Source organism: Palaemon carinicauda, chromosome 27 (assembly GCF_036898095.1).
Source record: "Palaemon carinicauda isolate YSFRI2023 chromosome 27, ASM3689809v2, whole genome shotgun sequence".
NCBI classification, from domain to species: Eukaryota; Metazoa; Arthropoda; class Malacostraca; order Decapoda; family Palaemonidae; genus Palaemon; species Palaemon carinicauda.
Genome location: NC_090751.1, coordinates 932,136 through 955,793, shown reverse-complemented (window position 1 = coordinate 955,793; position 23,658 = coordinate 932,136). Strand labels below are relative to the sequence as shown.

The following is a 23,658-nucleotide window of genomic DNA, read 5'->3' as shown; positions in this document are numbered from 1 at the left end:
CCCCCCGTGTCACGCGGCGGGCAATGTGGAAGAATTTCTTTGCTTCAGTTACAACAGTCCCCCTTCCCCTTCTCTTATCCCCCCCCCCTCCCCAGCCTGTCCCCCCAGTCTGTCTCCTATTACCCCTCCCCCCAGGCAGCCTTCTCCATCTATCACAACACACAGTCTCTCTCTCTCTCTCCAGTCTCTTAGTCAGTCTTAGCGAGTGAGTCTGACCAGTCATCCGTTAGACTCCGGTGCCGGTAGCCTATTTTGTCTTGGGTGAAGTCTCTCCTCTCACTCTCACTCTCACTCTCTCTCTCTCTTCAGTGATAACAATGCGTGCTCTAGTTTTTGACATACGGTGTGCTAAACTTTATTATAAACTAGAACAGTGTTAAAAGGAGTTTATCAATAGTTTATTTTCTGTGATTATGACAATTGATTTGATAAACTTTTCGTTTTTTTCGGTTATAATTTATAATCGTGAGATTTTATAACATTTTTTTTTAAAATTGAATTCGAGTGTTTCGGCTTTTTTGGATTATAAAAAAAAAAGTATATTGGAAATACTGTCTAAGTGTTTTCGAAGAGTTTTAAACACGACGATGGAGACCAAAGCTAAATTACCAAGGTAAGTTATACAGAAGACCTTAAACTGTAATAGTATTATGTAATAGATTATGTAATATCTATTTTTATGTAGTTTTAGTTTATTCCGATCATAAATAAAAACTACAAAATGTGACATAATCAACATTATCTCAACTAAATCAGTTTAAATGGTTTAAAGGCCACTCATGAATAGCAGAGACAAGGAACAATGACATTGCCCTAGCTATATATATGATCAGCCCCCAAGCCTCCTCTCCACCCAAGCTAGGACCAAGGAGGGCCAGGCAATGGCTCCTGGTGCCTCAGTAGATAGATCTATAGGCTCCCCAAACCAATGATCCCTAGCTCACATGGATGGTAAGGTTGCAGCGACCAAAGGAACTAACGATTATGAGTGGGACTCGAACCCCAGTCTGGCGTTGTTACTGTTTTAGAATGACTTATTGTTAACTTGTTCTCATCATTTATTTATTTCCTTATTTCCTTTTCCCACTGGGATTTTTTTCCCTATTGGAGCCGTTGGGCTTATAGCATCTTGCTTTTCCAACTAGGGCTGTAGTTTGGCTAGTAATAATAATAATAATAATAATAATAATACCAAATAGGCCACCACAATTATCATAGAACATCAATGTAGATACGTATTATGATAAATATAGATATGTTATCATAAAAATGGGGTTAAATATATGTAATGATACTGTATAAAGGTGGTAAATGTTTATGTAATTTTAATATTAATCAATATAGAAGACATTGTAATGGTTCTGTTATTAATATTTTGTATTATACTCTGTTTGATATATATATATATATATATATAATATATATATATATATATATATATATATATATATATATATATATCTATATCTATATATATATATATCTATATATATATATCTATATATATATATCTATATATATATATATATATATAGATATATATATATATATCTATATATATATATATATATATACAGATATATATATATATATATATAGATATATATATATATATCTATATATATATATATATATATAGATATATATATATAGATATATATATATATCTATATATGTATATATATATATATATATATAGATATATATATATAATAGAAAGAATTCTAGACTAGCAGAAGCCACTACTACTACTACTACTACTACTACTACTACTACTACTACTACTACTATTATTGTTATTTTTATTATTATTACTACTACTAGCTAAGCTACAACCCTAGTTCGAAAAGCAGGATGCTTTAAACCCTAGTGTTCCAACAGGGAAAATAGCCCAGTGAGAAAAGGAAATAAGGAAATAAATAAGCGATATGAGAAATAATGAACAATTAAAATTAAATATTTTAAACTCATTAACTAGCGTGTACTAGTAATCATCATCATCATCAGCTGTGGCTAGTCCACTGGAGGACAAAGGCCTCAGACATGACCTACCACACGCGTCTGTTTGTGGTCCTACGTCAGACTATACCCGCAAACTTTCTTAGTTCATCAATCCAATGTCTTCTCTTCCTTCCCTTGCTTCCTTTACAGTCTCTAGAGACTAAATATTATTATCATCAGCTGCGGCGAGTTCAATGCAGGACAAAGGCCCCGGACATGATCTACCACACGCGTCTGTTTGTGATCCTACGTCAGACTATACCCGCTAATTTTCTTAGTTCGTCAATCCATCGTCTTCCCTTTCTTCCCTTGCTTCCTTTACAATCACTAGAGACTAAATATCATTATCATCAGCCGTGACTAGTCCACTGCAGGACAAAGGCCTCAGACATGACCTACCACACGAGTCTGTTTGTGGTCCTACGTCAGACTATACCCGCAAACTTTCTTAGTTCATCAATCCAATGTCTTCTCTTCCTTCCCTTGCTTCCTTTACAGTCTCTAGAGACTAAATATTATTATCATCAGCTGCGGCGAGTTCAATGCAGGACAAAGGCCCCGGACATGATCTACCACACGCGTCTGTTTGTGATCCTACGTCAGACTATACCCGCTAATTTTCTTAGTTCGTCAATCCATCGTCTTCCCTTTCTTCCCTTGCTTCCTTTACAATCACTAGAGACTAAATATCATTATCATCAGCCGTGACTAGTCCACTGCAGGACAAAGGCCTCGGACATGACCTACCACACGCGTCTGTTTGTGGTTTTATGTCAGACTATACCCGCTAATTTTCTTAGTTCGTCAATTCCATTGTCTTTTCTTCCTTTACAATCTCTAGTTCACTGCAGGACAAAGGTCTCAGACATGACCTACCACACGCGTCTGTTTGTGGTCCTATGTCAGACTATACACGCTAATTTTCTTAGTTCGTCAATCCATTGTCTTCTCTTCCTTTACAATCTCTAGTTCACTGCAGGACAAAGGCCTCGGACATGACCTACCACACGCGTCTGTTTGTGGTCCTATGTCAGACTATACACGCTAATTTTCTTAGTTCGTCAATCCATTGTCTTCTCTTCCTTTACAATCTCTAGTTCACTGCAGGACAAAGGCCTCAGACATGACCTACCACACGCGTCTGTTTGTGGTCCTATGTCAGACTATACACGCTAATTTTCTTAGTTCGTCAATCCATTGTCTTCTCTTCCTTTACAATCTCTAGTTCACTGCAGGACAAAGGCCTCAGACATGACCTACCACACGCGTCTGTTTGTGGTCCTACGTCAGACTATACCCGCAAATTTTCTTAGTTCGTCAATTCCATTGTCTTCTCTTCCTTTACAATCTCTAGTTCACTGCAGGACAAAGGCCTCGGACATGACCTACCACACGCGTCTGTTTGTGGTCCTATGTCAGACTATACACGCTAATTTTCTTAGTTCGTCAATCCATTGTCTTCTCTTCCTTTACAATCTCTAGTTCACTGCAGGACAAAGGCCTCAGACATGACCTACCACACGCGTCTGTTTGTGGTCCTATGTCAGACTATACACGCTAATTTTCTTAGTTCGTCAATCCATTGTCTTCTCTTCCTTTACAATCTCTAGTTCACTGCAGGACAAAGGCCTCAGACATGACCTACCACACGCGTCTGTTTGTGGTCCTACGTCAGACTATACCCGCAAATTTTCTTAGTTCGTCAATTCCATTGTCTTCTCTTCCTTTACAATCTCTAGTTCACTGCAGGACAAAGGCCTCGGACATGACCTACCACACGCGTCTGTTTGTGGTCCTATGTCAGACTATACCCGCTAATTTTCTTAGTTCGTCAATTCCATTGTCTTCTCTTCCTTTACAATCTCTAGTTCACTGCAGGACAAAGGCCTCAGACATGACCTACCACACGCGTCTGTTTGTGGTCCTACGTCAGACTATACCCGCAAATTTTCTTAGTTCGTCAATCCATTGTCTTCTCTTCCTTTACAATCTCTAGTTCACTGCAGGACAAAGGCCTCAGACATGACCTACCACACGCGTCTGTTTGTGGTTTTATGTCAGACTATACCCGCAAATTTTCTTAGTTCGTCAATTCCATTGTCTTCTCTTCCTTTACAATCTCTAGTTCACTGCAGGACAAAGGCCTCGGACATGACCTACCACACGCGTCTGTTTGTGGTTTTATGTCAGACTATACCCGCTAATTTTCTTAGTTCGTCAATTCCATTGTCTTCTCTTCCTTTACAATCTCTAGTTCACTGCAGGATAAAGGCCTCAGACATGACCTACCACACGCGGGTGTTTGTGGTCCTACGTCAGACTATACCCGCTAATTTTCTTAGTTCGTCAATTCCATTGTCTTCTCTTCCTTTACAATCTCTAGTTCACTGCAGGACAAAGGCCTCGGACATGACCTACCACACGCGTCTGTTTGTGGTCCTATGTCAGACTATACCTGCTAATTTTCTTAGTTCGTCAATTCCATTGTCTTCTCTTCCTTTACAATCTCCAGTTCACTGCAGGACAAAGGCCTCAGACATGACCTACCACACGCGTCTGTTTGTGGTCCTATGTCAGACTATACCCGCTAATTTTCTTAGTTCGTCAATTCCATTGTCTTCTCTTCCTTTACAATCTCCAGTTCACTGCAGGACAAAGGCCTCGGACATGACCTACCACACGCGTCTGTTTGTGGTCCTATGTCAGACTATACCTGCTAATTTTCTTAGTTCGTCAATTCCATTGTCTTCTCTTCCTTTACAATCTCCAGTTCACTGCAGGACAAAGGCCTCAGACATGACCTACCACACGCGTCTGTTTGTGGTCCTATGTCAGACTATACCCGCTAATTTTCTTAGTTCGTCAATTCCATTGTCTTCTCTTCCTTTACAATCTCCAGTTCACTGCAGGACAAAGGCCTCGACATGACCTACCACACGCGTCTGTTTGTGGTCCTATGTCAGACTATACCCGCTAATTTTCTTAGTTCGTCAATCCATTGTCTTCTCTTCCTTTACAATCTCTAGTTCACTGCAGGACAAAGGCCTCGGACATGACCTACCACACGCGTCTGTTTGTGGTCCTATGTCAGACTATACCCGCTAATTTTCTTAGTTCGTCAATTCCATTGTCTTCTCTTCCTTTACAATCTCTAGTTCACTGCAGGACAAAGGCCTTGGACATGACCTACCACACGCGTCTGTTTGTGGTTTTATGTCAGACTATACCCGCTAATTTTCTTAGTTCGTCAATTCCATTGTCTTCTCTTCCTTTACAATCTCCAGTTCACTGCAGGACAAAGGCCTCGGACATGACCTACCACACGCGTCTGTTTGTGGTCCTATGTCAGACTATACCCGCTAATTTTCTTAGTTCGTCAATTCCATTGTCTTCTCTTCCTTTACAATCTCTAGTTCACTGCAGGACAAAGGCCTCGGACATGACCTACCACACGCGTCTGTTTGTGGTTTTATGTCAGACTATACCCGCTAATTTTCTTAGTCGTCAATCCATTGTCTTCTCCTTCCTTTACAATCTCTAGTTCACTGCAGGACAAAGGCCTTAGACATGACCTACCACACGCGTCTGTTTGTGGTCCTACGTCAGACTATACCCGCAAATTTTCTTTGTTCGTCAATCCATTGTCTTCTCTTCCTTCTGATGCTTCTCTTGCAATCTTTAGGGAACCATTCTGTTATTCTTAATGTACAAATATAAACAAAAAAACTACAAGAGAAGTAATGGACAAATAAAATAAAGTATTTTAAGAACAGTAACAACATTGAAATAGATCTTTCCTTAACTAATAAGGCAGTCAAGCAATATACATCCTGTCAAAGCTGAGTTTTATCGGTTGACAAGCAATTAAAGGAGTATAGAAAATCAATGCTCAATACGGAAAGAAATATAAACAACCATATATCAGTACTATTGTACGCGACCCGTCAAATATGACGGCTGAATTTAACCGTTTCCAAACCTTTCACTTTTCTTAACTATAACCCTTCTCGCCAAGGGTATGACTACTTCGTCTCACTCTTACCCGAGGGACGGGGAGAGACTGGGTAGTTATTCGTTTGGCAATGCTGCTGAGGGTGACTAGACATATATATATATATATATATATACATACATATATATATATATATATATATATGTATATATATGAATATAAATATATATGCAGGACACTTGCTCTTTATCATATAGGAGAGATTCTTCTTTCGACCTTATTAGTCTCACGGTATAGGTGGGTCGGCCTCTAGAGTGAGTTTTTACGACTTATTTCAATCCTTTGAATCTTCTTCCCCCAGTTCCACCCTGGTTGTGGTGGCCTGTTGGTAACGTCTTTGCCTGGTGATTGCTAGACGGAGGTTCGAGTCCTGCTTAAACTCGTTAGTTTCTATGGTCGATGCAACCTCACCATCCTTGTGAGCTAAGGATAAAGGGGTGTTTGGTGGAGTTTATAAGTCTATCTGCTGAGTCATCAGCAAACTCATTAGTTCCTTTAGTTGCTGCAATCTTACCATCTTTGTGAGCTAAGGATGGGAGGTTTGGGGGAGCCTATAGGTCTATCTGCTGAGTCATCAGCAGCCATTGCCTGGTCCTCCTTGCTCCTATCTTGGTTGGGGAGAGGGGCTTGGGCTCGATCAATGTATAAATGGTCAGTCTCTAGGGCACTGTGTTGCTAGCTAGGGCAATGTTACTGTCCCTTGCCTCTGCCATTCATGAGTGGCCTTTAAACCTTTCAAAGGAAGGAGGGGAGCTCAGCGTTACCTGTAGTCCTGTAGATTGTTACTGTGCTACAGTGTACAGGCTCTGTAGTCTGTAGGCGGCCTGTAGTACAGTAGGTTATACCAGAAGTGTAGGTTCGTGATACTTTTTTTTTATAAACTGTCAGCATATTGATAATAATAATAATATTAATAATAATAATAATTATATTGATAATTTTGATAGTAATAAGGATGTTGATAATGATAATAAAAATAATAATAATAATAATAATGATAGTGATATTGATAATAATGATAGTAATGATAGTAATAATGATATTGATAAAGATAATGATAATAACAATAATAATGATATTAATGATAATAATAATGATATCTTAGTGATAATAATATTGATGATAATGATAATTATAATAATAATAATGATAATTATAATAATATTGATAATTATTTTAAAAAGTCTTGTCTGTCTACAGGCAGCCTGTAGTAGCTTAACTCGACAGTATGGGTTCCCGACAATTTTTTTTTATACCGTTCATACCTTGACCTGTAGCTAAGGGAAAAGGAGGGATAGGGGTGGGTGGGATCCTGGAAAGGTGGGAAAGAGAGTTCCCCCCCCCCCCGTAAGGAGATGCCATATAAGCTAGTAGGATTATGACGACTTTAGGAAGCCATATATAGGACTCGTAGGAATCATTTTGAGTCTGGTCAGTATTTGGTCTGTTTATATTAGATGGTGTTTTACAAAAGCTCTCTTTATTATTATTATTATTATTATTATTATTATTATTATTATACAAAAGCTCTCATTATTATTATTATTATTATTATTATTATTATTATTACTTGCTAAGCTACAACCCTAGTTGGAAAAGCAGGATTCTGTAAGCCCAGGGGCTCCAACAGGGGAAATAGCTCAGTGAGGAAAGGAAACGAGGAAAAATAAAAGTCTTAAGAATAAAATTAGAATAAATATCTTATATAAACTATAAAAAGCTTTAGCAAAACAAGAGGAAGAGAAATAAGATAGAATAAAGTGCCTGAGTGTACCCTCAAGCAAGAGAACTCTAACCCAAGACAGTGGAAGACCATGGTACAGAGGTTATGGCACTACCCAAGACTAGAGAACAATGGTTTGATTTTGGAGTGTCCTTCTCCTAGAAGAGCTGCTTACCATAGCTAAAGAGTCTCTTCTACCCTTACCAAGAGGAAAGTAGCCACTGAACAATTACAGTGCAGTAGTTAACCCCTTGAGTGAAGAAGAATTGTTTGGTAATCTAAGTGTTGTCATATGTATGAGGACAGAGTAGAATAAGTAAAGAATAGGCCAGGCTATTCGCTGTGTGTGTAGGCAAAGGGATAATAACCCGTAACCAGAGAGAAGGCTCCAACTTAGTACTGTCTGGCCAGTCAAAAGACCCCATAACTCTAGTGGTAGTATCTCAACGGGTGACTACATCCACGTGTCTGTTGCGAGCGGCAATGGGTTACGATGAGACCTAAAACCTGAGCTTAGTTTATCTTTGAATTAGTTTGTGATATATTTGTTTATTTATTTGTTTTTTTTTTGTTATGTACATTTGTTTATCATTTTTCATTCATATCTGATGATATTTTTCTTCTTGTTCGTTTGTGCTTGTATCAAAATGGCTATTTTTGCTTTGTGTAATTTTGGTTAATGAATTATATTCAAGTAGCTTCAGTAATGATGATATTAATTTATATATATATATATATATATATACGTAAATTATATATATATATATATATATATATACATATATATGTATATATATATATACATATATATACATATATATATATATATATATACAGTATATATATATATATATATATATACAGTATATATATATATATATATATATACTGTATATATATTATACATATATATTATATATATATGTATAAATATAAATAAATATATATATATATGTATGTATATATCTATTTATTTATTTATTTACTATTTTTGGAACACACATAAATAAGCAATTTCTACTGAACATATCCATCACCCTTAAAAAACAAACCACTTAAAACTTCCAATACATCATTTTATTGTCATAAGTAAAACCCAAAAATAAACAACGAAGGCAGTAACAATCCTTCAATTTTGTTCTATCTAACACCTGTTTTTTACCATTAGTAGTTTATTTGTATCCTTTCCTCACTGGGCTATTTATCCCTCTTGTAGCCCTTGGGCTTATACCATCTTGCTTTTCCAACTAGTGTTGTAGCTTGACTAATAATAATAATGATAATAATAATAATAATAATAATGATTCGTATTTTTTCCTTATTTCCTTTCCTCACTGGGCTATTTTTCCCTATTGGAGCCCTTGGGCTTATACCATCTTGCTTCTCCAACTAGCTTTGTAGCTTGGCTAATAATGATAATAATAATGATAATAATAATAATAATAATGATTCGTATTTTTTTCCTTATTTCCTTTCCTCACTGGGCTATTTTTCCCTATTGGAGCCGTTGGGCTTATAGCATCTTGCTTCTCCAACTAGGGTTGTAGCTTGGCTAATAATAATAATGATAATGATAATAATAATAATAATAATAATGATTCGTATTTTTTTCCTTATTTCCTTTCCTCACTGGGCTATTTTTCCCTATTGGAGCCCTTGGGCTTATAGCATCTTGCTTTTCCAACTAGGGTTGTAGCTTGGCTAGTAATAATAATAATAATAATAATAATTTGTATTTCTTTCCGTATTTCCTTTCCTCATTGGGCTATTTTTCCTCTTGGAGCCCTTGGGCTTATACCATCTTGCTTCTCCAACTAGGGTTGTAGCTTAGCATGTAATAGTAATAGTATTATGCAGTGAAACCTCTTCAATGTAGAGAATACAGTTTGTTTGTAAGCGTGATTACATCAAAACCACTTGACGGATTTTCACCAAATTTTAACAGCGGATAGGTATTGTGCTCCGAAAGAGCCCGTAAAATTTTGGTTGTGATCCGAATTAAGATGGCGATTTTGTAGTTATTATTGTTATAATATAGATTCATTCACACAACATGAAAAATGGGTAGCATTGTCCGTAGATTTGCGTAAAATGTTAATAGTCTTCATTGGTGGAGGTCTGAAATTTATTATTATTATTATTATTATTATTATTATACAATAGATTCATTCACGCTCAACATGTGAAAAATGGATAGCTTGGTCCGTAGACTTGAGTAAAATGTTGATAATCTTCATTGGCTGAGGTATTAAGATATTAAGATAATGTAATTATTAAAATATTGAGGATATTAAGATAATGAAGATATTATCAAGATAATGCGGATATTATAAAGATAATGAAGATAAGGTAATGAGGATATTACTAAGATAATGAAGATAGACAATCATGATTTTATTAAGATAATAAATGAGGATAGTACTAAGATAATGAAGATAGACAATCATGATTTTATTAAGATAATAAATGAGGATATTATTAAGATAATGAAGATAGACAATCATGATATTAAGATAATGAAGATATCAAGGTAATGAAGATAAGATAATGATGATATTAAGATAATGAAGATAGAAAATCATGATATTAAGATAATAAAGATAAGACAATAATGATATTAAGATAATGAAGATATCATGATAATGAGGATATTATTAAGATAATGAAGATAGACAATCATGATATTATCAAGATAATGAAGATATCAAGATAATGAAGATAAGGTAATGAGGATATTAAGATAATGAAGATAGACAATCATGATATTAAGATAATGAAGATATCAAGATAATGAAGATGAGATAATGAGGATATTATTAAGATAATGAAGATAGACAATAATGAGGATATTATTAAGATAATGAAGATATCAAGCTAATGAAGATAAGATAATGAGGATATTAATATAATGAAGATAAGACAATCATGATACCCTTAAGATAATAAAGATATCAAGACAATGAAGATATTAAAGACAATGAAGATATCCAATCATGATATTATCAAGATAATGAAGATATTAAGATAATGAAGATATCCAATCATGATATTATCAAGATAATGAAGATATCAAGACAATGAAAATATTCTTATCAATCTTCATGATTTTAAGCACATCATCAGAATCAATCAAATCAAACGAATTTATTACTTTACAAATATGAATTCATGATATCATAATTTCTGTTTATTGAATCATATTTTCTCTCCTCATTCCCCAGCCTTTCACATTCGCTTACTCATTATGAATGTGCTGGCCATTCATTTCGTTTATTAGTGTCTTTGTTTGATTAGGTAATTTATTATTATTATTTATTTTTTTTTTTTTTTTGTGTGTGTGTGTCAAAGGCTGTTGTCCTCATTATGCTAGTTCTGTTTTTTATTTCCTTATTGTTCCATTTTAGGATTTCGATTTATCGTGTCACTCTTCCTCTTGTTGCTGTTGTTGTTTTTTATTACTTATATAGGTAATTGATTTCCTTATTTCCTTTCCTCACTGGGCTATTTTTCCATGTTGGAGCCCTTGGGCTTATAGGATCCTCCTTTTCCAACTAAAATTGTAGCTTAGTTAATAATAATAATAATAATAATAATAATAATAATAATAATGATAATTTTAGTATTAGAATTCGAATAATTTCGTAGTAGCTACCCTCTCTCTCTCTCGCTCTCTCTCTCTCTCTCTCTCTCTCTCTCTCTCTCTCTTCAATATAGAAGCTGGCTTGTGTTTACCATATCAGTATAGCAATGTCCAGAATCAATTTATCATTTCAAGCTCTTTACAGGGGAATTTGACCTTTTGCTTGACCTTGACCTTGGACTCGACCTTGACCTTCGACCTAAACATATAATAATTGGTGTGGATTTTCATACACTCAAATATGAACCAAGTTTGAAGTCTCTGTGACAATGATGTACAAACTTATGGCTGATTACGTGAATTGGACATTTTGCTTGACCGTGACCTTGACCTTTGACCTTGACCTTCCAAAATTTAATTATATCCAGCTTTTACCATAACAGTTAATCCCTGCAAGTTTCATTACTCTACGATCGATATTGTGGTCAGGAAGCTGTTCGTAAACACACACACAAACAAATTCTTTAGCTTTGGTAAGCAGCTCTTTTAGGAGGACACTCCAAAATCAAACCATTGTTCTCTAGTCTTGGGTTGTGCCATAGCCTCTGTACCATGGTCTTCCACTGTCTTGGATTAGAGCTCTCTTGCTTGAGGTTACACTCGGGCACACTATTCTATCTAGTTTCTCTTCCTCTTGTTTTGTTGAAGTTTTTGTTGTTTATATAGGAAATATTTATTTTGATGTTATTACTATTCTTAAAATATTTTATTTTTCCTTGTTTCCTTTCCTCACTGGGCTATTTTCCCTGTTGGGGCCCCTGGGCTTATTGCATCCTGCTTTTCCAACTAGGGTTGTAGCTTAGTATTTAATAATAATAATAATAAACAGGGGGTAAAACATAACTCCCTTCCAACTTCGTTGACGAAGTTAATTATAATTCCCGTAAATTATCCCTCTTCGTTTGCTCAGCCAACACAGTAGAAGAAACTCGGTTGGAAATACAAGCGATTGTTTACCGTTCTTCGTGATATATAAGATTAATCTCTTATTAATTCGCCTTTACCTGTAGCTCTCTCATTATAGCTTGGTATGTAATCAAGGTGTTGCAATGAGAGAGAGAGAGAGAGAGAGAGAGAGAGAGAGAGATCTTTATCCTTTTCGTTGATGCAAAAAAAAGTTGAAATCCAATTTCTTATCACAGCATATACGATCTTATAAATGAGAGAGAGAGAGAGAGAGAGAGAGAGAGAGAGAGAGAGAATCCTTATATTTTTCAGAGAGAGAGATCATTTATGTTGATACAGAAAAGTTGAAATTCAATTTCTTATCACAGCATATACCATCTTATATATAAGAGAGAGAGAGAGAGAGAGAGAGAGAGAGAGAGAGAAAACCTTATCTTTTTCGTTGATGCAGAAAAAAGTTAAAATTCAATTTCTTATCACAGCATATATAATCTTATAAATTGAGAGAGAGAGAGAGAGAGAGAGAGAGAGAGAGGGCTTTAAATAGAAGAAATCTGTATGTAAATGAGATTTCAAAAGGGAGAAATACGTGCCTATGCAATGGAGTTGATCTCCGTACTTGTAAAATAGGTTAATACCATCCCATTAAAGGAAACAAGAGAGTATAATTAGCCCTCAAACCTTAGAGTCTGACCATTCTCATTGGTGAGTCCATACGGCATTAGTCATTTCAGATTAAATAAAATGACCTTAAGTTACGACCATCTTAGAAAAATTCTCTCGTGGTTCGAATTACGACGATTTAAGAAAAGTTCATGGTTCAAATCGTGAGGTATTCAAGATATATCGGCTTTTAAGTTCTGAAAGATTAATATTTATTGGAGGCATAAGACAGAGAAATGTTCTTTAAAGGTAATAAAAGCTTTATTACTCTATTTCTGTACTTTATCTCAGCCACCCGTTGAGATACTACCGCTAGAGAGTTATGACCCTCCCTGGTCTTATCTTGAGTAGAGAGGGGGCCTGGCTGCTGATGACGGGGTTGCGATCTGCTGGACTGGAGTTCGATGCATTTCTTGTAGAGTCTGCAAACTCACCATTCTTGACCTTAGCTTGGGTGGTCACTCTTTAGAACATTGTCCCTGCCACTCACGAGCGACCTTTGAACTTTGCAACCTTAAGTTTTCAGTGTCTAGGCAGTGTAGGGCATTGTCCTGCTAGGACATTGTCAATGCCCCTTGCCTCTGCCATTCACGAGCGACCTTTAAACCTTAAAACCTTGAATGGTCAGTCTCTAAGGCATTGCCCTGCTAGGACATTATCAATGCCCCTTGCCTCTACCATTCACGAGCGACCTTTAAACCTTAAAACCTTGAATGACCAGTCCCTAAGGCATTGCCCTGCTAGGACATTGTCAATGCCCCTTGCCTCTACCATTCACGAGCGACCTTTAAACCTTAAAACCTTGAATGGTCAGTCTCTAAGGCATTGCCCTGCTAAGACATTATCAATGCCCCTTGCCTCTGCCATTCCCGAGCGACCTTTAAACCTTAAAAACCTTGAATGGTCAGTCCCTAAGGCATTGCCCTGCCAGGCCATTGTCAACGTCCTTTGCCTCTGCCATTCAGGAGCGACCTTTAAACCTTAAAGCCTTGTATGGCCACTCCCTAATGCATTGCCCTGATAGGAAATTGTCAATGCCCCTTGCCTCTGCTATTCACGAGCGACCTTTAAACCTTAAAAAAACCTTGAATTTTGGCCTAAGACCTTTCTATCTCCCAACTGATAAAGAAGACATCAAATATAGTTATCACGAAACTGTGCATATCCCAGTTTAATCGGAAACTCTCTCTGTGACAGGTGACGCAGTCGTGATAAGATGTCTTTGAAAGATGAGTCTTAAGATGTTGGACGGTCTTATCTCTTTGGGGTCCGGCGTGACACAGCAGAGTTACTCTATGGTTTCACTTTGAAAAGGCTTCTTCTTCTCTTCCCTATAGATGCGATCTCATTTCGATTACCCTTTTGCCTGTTTCTATGTGGATCGCTCTCTCTCTCTCTCTCTCTCTCTCTCTCTCTCTCTCTTTTGCACTGTTTGGAGTAACATTGTTTTTTCAAACTGAAAACGATTTTCTCTCTCTCTCTCTCTCTCTCTCTCTCTCTCTCTCTTTTGCACTGTTTGGAGTAACGTTGTTTTTTTCAAACTGAAAACGATTCTCTCTCTCTCTCTCTCTCTCTCTCTCTCTCTTTGCACTGTTTGGAGTAACATTTTTTTCAAGCTGAAAACGATTCTCTCTCTCTCTCTCTCTCTCTCTCTCTCTGTGCACTGTTTGGAGTAACATCATTTTTTAATATATTAGTATTCCAACCCCCCCCCGTCTCTCTCTCTCTCTCTCTCTCTCTCTCTCTCTCTCTCTGTATTATCATTTTATTAATATATTAGGTTTTCGACAATTTACGTATTTTAATTAACCAATTGAATAAACTATTTATATTGTTATTTAAAAGTGTCTTTAACATTCCTGTACAGTTTAAAGGATTCTATTAAATTTCAAAAGATCATTTTTTTCAATATATTGAAAAACATTTATATCTTATCAAAACTGATAACAGAGTTCATATTCCTTGTAACTTTCTCTATTTCAAGTTAGCTTCCATATCTTATCTCGAAAGTTCACTCCCAAGGGCCTTGACAGTATCTTCTTTCCCACCGTTATCTTTACGTTAAAGGGTCGGTTGCCTCATACGCCCTCTCTCCAAGGCCTTCTATCTTCCACTAAGCCTCTTCTCTCCAGATCATTCTTCACCTATACCGCCATCTAACGGGTTCTTTATGAAGTGTAATTCACATTTTTTTTTTCATTGGAATCTAAGAATTGATTATTGTTTATAAGTTCGCTTGCTGATTGATATGATGAATGCTAACATGTGAAATACATGATAGACTTTATTACCTCCGCCAGATAAGTTGGAAGGAGGTTATGTTTTACCCCCTGTGTGTTTGTTTGTTTGTTTGTGAACAGCTTCCTGGCCACGATTTTAATCGTAGGGTGATGAGACTTGCAGGGATTAACTGTTATGTAAAAAGCTTGAAATGATTAAATTTTGGAAGGTCAAAGGTCAAGGTCACGGTCAAGGAAAATGTCCAATTCACGATACAGCTATAAGTTTGTACATTATTGTCACAGATTAGATTTTGGAAGGTCAAAGGTCAAGGTCATGGTCAAGGAAAATGACCAATTCACGGTACAGCTATAAGTTTGTACATCATTGTCACAGAGACTTCAAACTTGGTTCATATTTGAGTGTATGAAAATCCACGCCAAGTAATACATATTAAGGTCAAAGGTCAAAGTCAAGCAAAAGGTCAAGAAGTATCAATTTATTTAATACTTTATAAAGTAATTATACTTTATAAGTTCGATATCATCTTAATAATGATGAATGCTGAGATTATGAAATATATAATACTTTCTTTCAGATCTACTTAACATATATTTCTCTTCAAAGTTTAACTATCAATTCCTGGAACTTTTGGAATATGGGTCTGCCCCTCTATTCATTCTCCTTGCTTACCTGTATAGTTATTTCCTGTATCTCTTGGTTTATTCTATATTTTCATTTGTGTTTACTCGTGTTTATTTGTGTTCACATATTGGCAGATTTTTCAATATTTTATTTATAGCTGTTTCACACACACACACACCCACCCACCCCACCCACCCACCCACCCACCCACCCACCCCACCCACACACACACACACATATATATATATATATATATGTATGTATATATATATATATATATAAATTTATATATATGCATATTTATATATGCATATATATATATATATATATACATATATATATATATATATACATATATATATATATATATATATCCTACTACTATTACTACTACTACTACTACTACTACTACTACTACTACTACTACTACTCTTAATAGTACTATAAGTCAATTCTCTTTAGTGAGGAAGATTTACACCGCCTCTCAGGGGTGCCCTTTTAGCTCGGAAAACCTTCCTGATCGCTGATTGGTTGGACGAGATAATTTTAACCAATCAGATAGCAGGAAACTTGGAAAAGCTTCCTGATCGCTGATTGGTTGGACGAGATCATTCTAACCAATCAGAGAGCAGGAAACCTTTCCGAGCTAAAAGGGCACATCTGCGAGTCAGTGCAAAGGCGCCTCATTAAAAAAAATTGAGTATAGTAGTAGTACGTTTAATCTTGATATTACGTAACCCAAAATTTGACAAGTCACCGTCATTAATTTCACCAGCTTATAAAAACCCGGATATTAACTCAACTCAACATGTCTTTAACTACTATTGAATTAATAAGTTTGGTGATTTAAAACTGTATACTACCAAGGCTCTTAAAGGCATGACGTATGTTAGCACTGAGAATTTTATTAGATTGCAAGTTGGTAATTTTTGTTTTTTTTTCATTGGGTGGTGTACTGTAGGTTAGTTTTGGGGGGGTGTTAAGAGCGTTCATTTGGTTGTGAAATGTTTGGTTATATATATATATATATATATGTATATGTATATATATATATATATATATTATATACTGTATATATGTAGGTGTTTTATATATGTACATGTATATATATATATATATATACATATATATACTGTGTATTTATATAGATATATATATATATATATACTGTATATATATAACACCTATATATAGATATATATATATATATATATTGTGTATATATATAAATATATATGTGTTTATATATATATATATATATATGTATATATATGTATGTATGTATGTATAGAACACCTATATACAGATATATATATATATATATATGTATATATATATAGAATATATATATACTGTATATATATATATATATATATACACACATATATACATATATATATCATGAATATCCCCTGCTATTCATGAGCGACCTTTAGTAATATATGGTCAGTCTCTAGGGCATTGTCTTGCTTGCTAGGGCAATATCACTATCCCTCGCCTCTGCTATTCATGAGCGACCTTTGAACCTTCAAACCTACCTTCTTTGCTCCGCGGTAAAATGCCTATGTAAGACATCGGAGAAGTAGGTTGAGTGCAGGCTTGCTGCTTCTTTAGGAGAAGTCTTTGTTCAAGAAGGTCACGGTGTCATTCTTCCCGGGGCTAAGTCTCACGTCGGCCTAAGACTTCCCCAAGGATTATTGTAAGGCTTGCTAATGCTCTCCGTACACAACAGTCCTTAGCTTGTGGCTAGAGGCCTGCCTTTCTTAATAGTGCTGGTTATCATATGGATAGCTATTCTTATTAAACAATATTATTATTATTATTATTATTATTATTATTATTATTATTATTATTATTAGTTAAGCTACAACCCTAGTTGGAAGAGCAAGATGCTATAAGCCCAAGGACTTCAAAAGGTAAAATATTATTATTATTATTATTATTATTATTATTATTACTTGCTAAGCTACAACCCTAGTTAGAAAAGCAAGATGCTATAAGCCCAAGGGTTCCAACAGGGAAAAGTAGCCCAGTGAGGAAAGGAAATATTATGTGCCTATTATTAGTGGTAGCCTAAAGGCGATAGCTATACTTATTATTATTATTATTATTATTACTAGCTAAGCTAGAACCCTAGTTGGAAAAGCAAGATGCTAAAAGCCCATGGGTTCCAACAGGGAAAAATAGCCCAGTGAGGAAAGGAAATATTATTAGCCTATTATTAGTGGTAGCCCATCGACTATATGCTGGACTGGGGTTCGAGGCCAGCTCAAGCTTGAAAGTTTCTTCTGGTGTGTGCAACCTTACCATCCTTGTAAGCTAAGGATTGGAGATTTGGGGGAGCCTATAGGTCTAACTGCTGATTCATCAGCAGTCATTACCTGGTCCTACTTGGTCCTAACGTGGATGGAGAGGCCCCTTGAGCGCTGACCAAGTGTATGGTCAGTCTCTAGGGCATTGTCCTGCTAGCTAGGGCCCTATCACTGTCCCTTGCCTCTGCCATTCATGAGTCACATGCTATAGGTCTACCTGCTGAGTCATCAGCAGCTATTACCTGGCTCTACCTGGTCCTAACTTGGGTGGAGAGGGAGATGAGCTCTGATCGTGTATGTATGTCTCTAGGGTCACTGTCCCTGGCCTTTGCCATTCATGGGTGGCCTTTAAACTTTGCATTCTTGTTGAAATTGATACTGTTATAAGTTATGCTTATGACAATTCTTCTTCACCCAAGGGGTTAACTACTGCACTGTAATTGTTCAGTGGCTACTTTCCTCATAGTAAGGGTAGAAGAGACTCTTTAGCTATGGTAAGCAGCTCTTCTAGGAGGAGGACACTACAAAATCAAACCATTGTTCTCTAGTCTTGGATAGTGCCATAGCCTCTGTACCATGGTCTTCCATTGTCTTGGGTTAGAGTTCTCTTGCTTTAGGGTACACTCGGGCACACTATTCTATCTAGTTTCTCATCCTCTTGTTTTGTTAATGTTTTTGTAGTTTATATAGGAAATATTTATTTTAATGTTACTATTCTTTAAAATATTTAATTTTTCTTGGGTAGTGCCATAGCCTCTGTACCATGGTCTTCCACTGTCTTGGGTTAGAGTTCTCTTGCTTGAGGGTACACTCGGGCACACTATTCTATCTAGTTTCTCTTCCTCTGGTTTTGTTAATGTTTTTGTAGTTTATATAGGAAATATTTATTTTAATGTTGTTATTCTTTAAAATATTGAATTTTTCCTCGTGTCCTTTCCTCACTAGGCTATTTTCCCTGTTGGGGCTCCTGGGCTTATAGTATTCTGCTTTTCCAACTAGGGCTGTAGCTTAGCATGTGATAATGATAATAATGATAATGGTATAACTCCATTACCCAAATATCAATTATTATTATTATTATTATTACTATCCAAGCTACAACCCTAATTGGAAAAGCAAGATGCTATAAGCCCAGGGGCTCCAATAGGGAAAAATAGCCCAGTGAGGAAAGGAAATAAGGAAATAAATAACTGAAGAGAACAAATTAACAATAAATCATTCTAAAAAAAGTAATGTCAAAAGAGATATGTCATATATAAACTATTTTCTGTGTAATTTGACCTAAATAACATCGAAAATTCTGAGGATTCCAATAGGGAAAAATAGCCCAGTGAGGAAAGGAAATAAGGAAATAAATAACTGAAGAGAACAAAAATTAACAATAAATCATTCTAAAAAAAGTAATGTCAAAAGAGATATGTCATATATAAACAATTTTCTGTGTAATTTGGCTTAAATAACTTCGATAATTCCGAGGAAATAAATACCTCAGAACTGTTATTCGGACATGGAAGTTCTCCAGTGATAAATTCCGTCTTTTATCAATGCGGCGAATTTCTTCCAAGGTCGTGGGGTAAAAAAATATATTATGACATTCCGATATCGCAAGAATCCTTCAATCGATTGGTTTTTAGATATTCTGTCGATATTATTATTATTGTTATTGTTATTATTATTATTATTATTATTGTTGTTGTTGTTGTTGTTTTTGTTATTATTATTATTATTATTATTGATATTATTATTATTAATATTATTATTATTATATTGTTATTATTATTATTGTTGTTATTATTATTATTATTATTATTATTATTTTTATTATTATTATTAGTTATTATTATTATTTTTATTACTTGCTAAACTATAACCCTAGTTGAAAAAGCAAGATGCTGTAAGCCCAGGGGCTCCAACAAGAAAAATAGCCCAGTGAGGAAAGGGTACAAGGAAAAATAAGATTTTCAAGAAGAGTAACAACATTAAAATAAATATTTCCTGTATAAACTATATAAACTTGAACAAAACATAAATAAGAGATATAAGATAGAATAGTGTGCCCGAGTGTACCCTCAAGCAAGAGAACTCTAACCCAAGACAATGGAAGACCATGGTGCAGAGGCTATGGCACTACCCAAGACTAGAGAACAGTGGTTTGATTTTGTAGTGTCCTTCTCCTAAAAGAGCTGCTTACCATAGCTAGAGAGTCTCTTTTACCCTTACCAAGAGGAAAGTAGCCACTGAAAAATTACAGTGCAGTAGTTAACCCCTTGAACAAAGAAGAATTGTTTTGTAATCTCAGTGTTGTCAGGTGTATGAGGACAGAGGAGAATCTGTAAAGAGTAGGCCAGGCTATTCGGTGTATGTGTAGGCAAAGGGAAAGAACCGTAACCAGAGAAAAGAATCCAATGTAGTCCTGTCTGGCCAGTCAAAGGACCCCAATGTCTCTATACAGATAAAGCCTAGCCCAATGTCTCTATATAGATAATGCTTAGCCCAATATCTCTATATAAATAATGCCTAGCCCAATGTCTCTATATAAATAACGCCTAGCCCAATATCTCTATATAGATAATGCCTAGCTCAGTGTCTAAATAACGCCTAGCCCAATATCTCTATATAGATAATGCCTAGTTCAGTGTCTAAATAACGCCTAGCCCAATATCTCTATATAGATAATGCCTAGCTCAATGTCTTTAAATAACGCCTAGCCCAATATCTCTATATAGATAATGCCTAGCTCAATGTCTTTAAATAACGCCTAGCCCAATATCTCTATATAAATAATGCCTAGCCCAATGCCTCTATATAGATAGCGCCTAGCCAAACGTCTATATAAATAACGTCTAGCCCAATATCTCTATATGAATAATGCCTAGCTCAATGTCTTTAAATAATGCCTAGCCCAATATCATAATCCTATTTGAATAACACTTACACATCGCAGTACTGCCATATTCATACACAGTGTCGTGAGGCAGGTAGATGTTTGCTTTTCCTTCCACAGAAGTCTTGAGAAGTCTTATTACTGTTAAGTCAACTTTTGTGGCTCCTTGGAATGTTGAGGAAAGGATTCATTGCCAAAAGGGTAAGGTGTATAATTGGGGGTGGCCTTTTAAGAAGGGTCAGTTGCTGTTGACTGGTATTGCATTGTTGCCAGGCACCCACGAAATATATGGATACAGTGCAAATGTACCTAAGTGGTAAAAAATAAACAAAATGAAAAGTGGTAAAGAAATTGATAGGAGGAAAAGGTAACCAAGTGGTAAAGAAATTGATAGGATGAAAAGGTATCCAAGTGGTAAAAATTAATGAAATGAAAAGGTACCCAAGTGGTAAAGAAATTGATGGAATGAAAAGGTACCCAAGTGGTAAAGAAATTGATATGATAAAAAGGTACCTATGTGGTAAAAAAATTGATAGAATGAAAAGGTACCCAAGTGGTAAAAAATAAACAAAATAAAAAATGGTAAATGAATTGATAGGAGGAAAAGGTACCCAAGTGGTAAAGAAATTGATAGAATGGAAAGGTACCTATGTGGTAAATAAATTGATAGGATGAAAAGGTGCCCAAGTGGTAAAGAAATTAAAAGAATGAAAAGGTACCCAAGTGGTAAAGAAATTGATAGAATTAAAAGGTACCCAAGTGGTAAAAATTGATGAAATGAAAAGGTACCCAAGTGCTATGGAAATTGATAGGATGAAAAGGTACCCAAGTGGTAAAGAAATTGATAGAATGAAAAGGTACCCAAGTGGTAAAGAAATTGATAGAATGAAAAGGTACCCAAGTGGTAAAGAAATTAATAGAATGAAAAGGTACCTATGTGGTAAAGAAATGGATAGAATGAAAAGGTACCCAAGTGGTAAAGAAATTGATAGAATGAAAAGGTACCCAAGTGGTAAAGAAATTAATAGAATGAAAAGGTACCCAAGTGGTAAAGAAATTAATAGAATGAAAAGGTACCTATGTGGTAAAGAAATGGATAGAATGAAAAGGTACCCAAGTGGTAAAGAAATTGATAGAATGAAAAGGTACCCAAGTGGTAAAGAAATTGATAGGGGGAAAAGGTGCCCAAGTGGTAAAGAAATTGATAGGGGGAAAAGGTGCCCAAGTGGTAAAGAAATTGATAGGGGGAAAAGGTGCCCAAGTGGTAAAGAAATTGATAGGGGGAAAAGGTGCCCAAGTGGTAAAGAAATTGATAGAATGAAAAGGTGCCCAAGTGGTAAAGAAATTGATAGAATGAAAAGGTACCTGTGTGGTAAAGAAATTGATTGAATGAAAAGGTACCACAGTGGTAAAGAAATTGATAGAATGAAAAGGTACCCAAGTGGTAAAGAAATTGATAGAATGAAAAGGTACCAAAGTGGTAAAGAAATTGATAGAATGAAAAGGTACCCAAGTGGTAAAAAATTGATAAAATGAAAAGGTACCCAAGTGGTAGAAGATAAGTAAATTGAAAGGGCACCAAGTGGTAGAAAATAGATAAAATGGGATGGTACCCAGGTGGTAAAACTAAATAAAATGGATAGGCACCTAAGTGGTAAAACTGAATAAAATGAAAAGGTACCCAGTGGTAAAAAGATAAATAAAATGGAAAGATACTAAAGTGGTAACATAAATGAAAGGAAAGGTACCCAAAAGGGTAAAAATGAATAACAACCAAGTGGTAAAAATAAATAAAATGAAAAGTTACCCAAGTAGTAGAATAACTGAAAAGGTACCTAAGTGGTAAAAAAAACTGAAAAGGTACCCAGTGGTTAAAAAAAAATAATAAAATGGAAAGGTACCCAAAGTGGTAAAAATAAATAAAATAAAAAGGCACCCAAGTGGTAAAAATAAATAAAATGGAAAGGTACCCAAGTGGTAAAAAAAAAACTAAAATACTGGAAAAGGTACCCAGTGTTAGAAAAAAATTAATAAAAAGGAAAAGGACCAAAGTGGTTGAAATAGAAGAGGCACCCAAGTGGCAAAAATAAATAAAATGGAAAGGCACCCAAGCGGTAAATCACATATTTTCTAGACTTCATAGCTTCCTACCAAGCTTACAAGGGCTCCGTTGAAGCCAGTGAAAAGTGTGAAAGACCTCCTATTTGGAGCTAGTAAAGATATCCTATTAAAGAACTAGTGTAGCTGGCACAGATAAGGTGCTCACACAGTCTCGTGATCGAACTGGTACAAGCACTGAAGAGATATTGATTTAAAACAATGCTTTGCTCTGCCTCTCTAAGCTGAGGAAGTTTAGGACTGTTTGTTGATTGGACATTTTTGATTTAAAACAATGCTTTGCTCTGCCTCTCTAAGCTGATGAAGATTAGAAATGTTTGTTGATTGGACTTTTTTTTATTTAAAACAATGCTTTGCTCTGCCTCTCTAAGCTGATGAAATTTAGGACTGTTTGTTGATTGGACATTTTTGATTTAAAACAATGCTTTGCTCTGCCTCTCTAAGCTGAGGAAGTTCAGGAATGTTTGTTGATTGGACATTTTTGATTTAAAACAATGCTTTGCTCTGCCTCTCTAAGCTGATGAAATTTAGGAC

The 23,658-nt window shown here is 35.6% G+C and overlaps 1 protein-coding gene across 1 annotated transcript in view; it reads left to right on the top strand.

Moving 5' to 3' along the window:
• The first annotated feature begins 210 nt into the window (after nt 1–210).
• The window catches only part of LOC137620488 (neuronal PAS domain-containing protein 2-like), a 104,246-nt gene continuing 80,798 nt past the window's right edge, over nt 211–23,658 (top strand). The window contains exon 1 of the mRNA XM_068350654.1: nt 211–613. Within this exon, the coding sequence (XP_068206755.1) occupies nt 588–613 (26 nt within the window). The 5' untranslated portion in view covers nt 211–587. The remainder of the gene's footprint in view (nt 614–23,658) is intronic.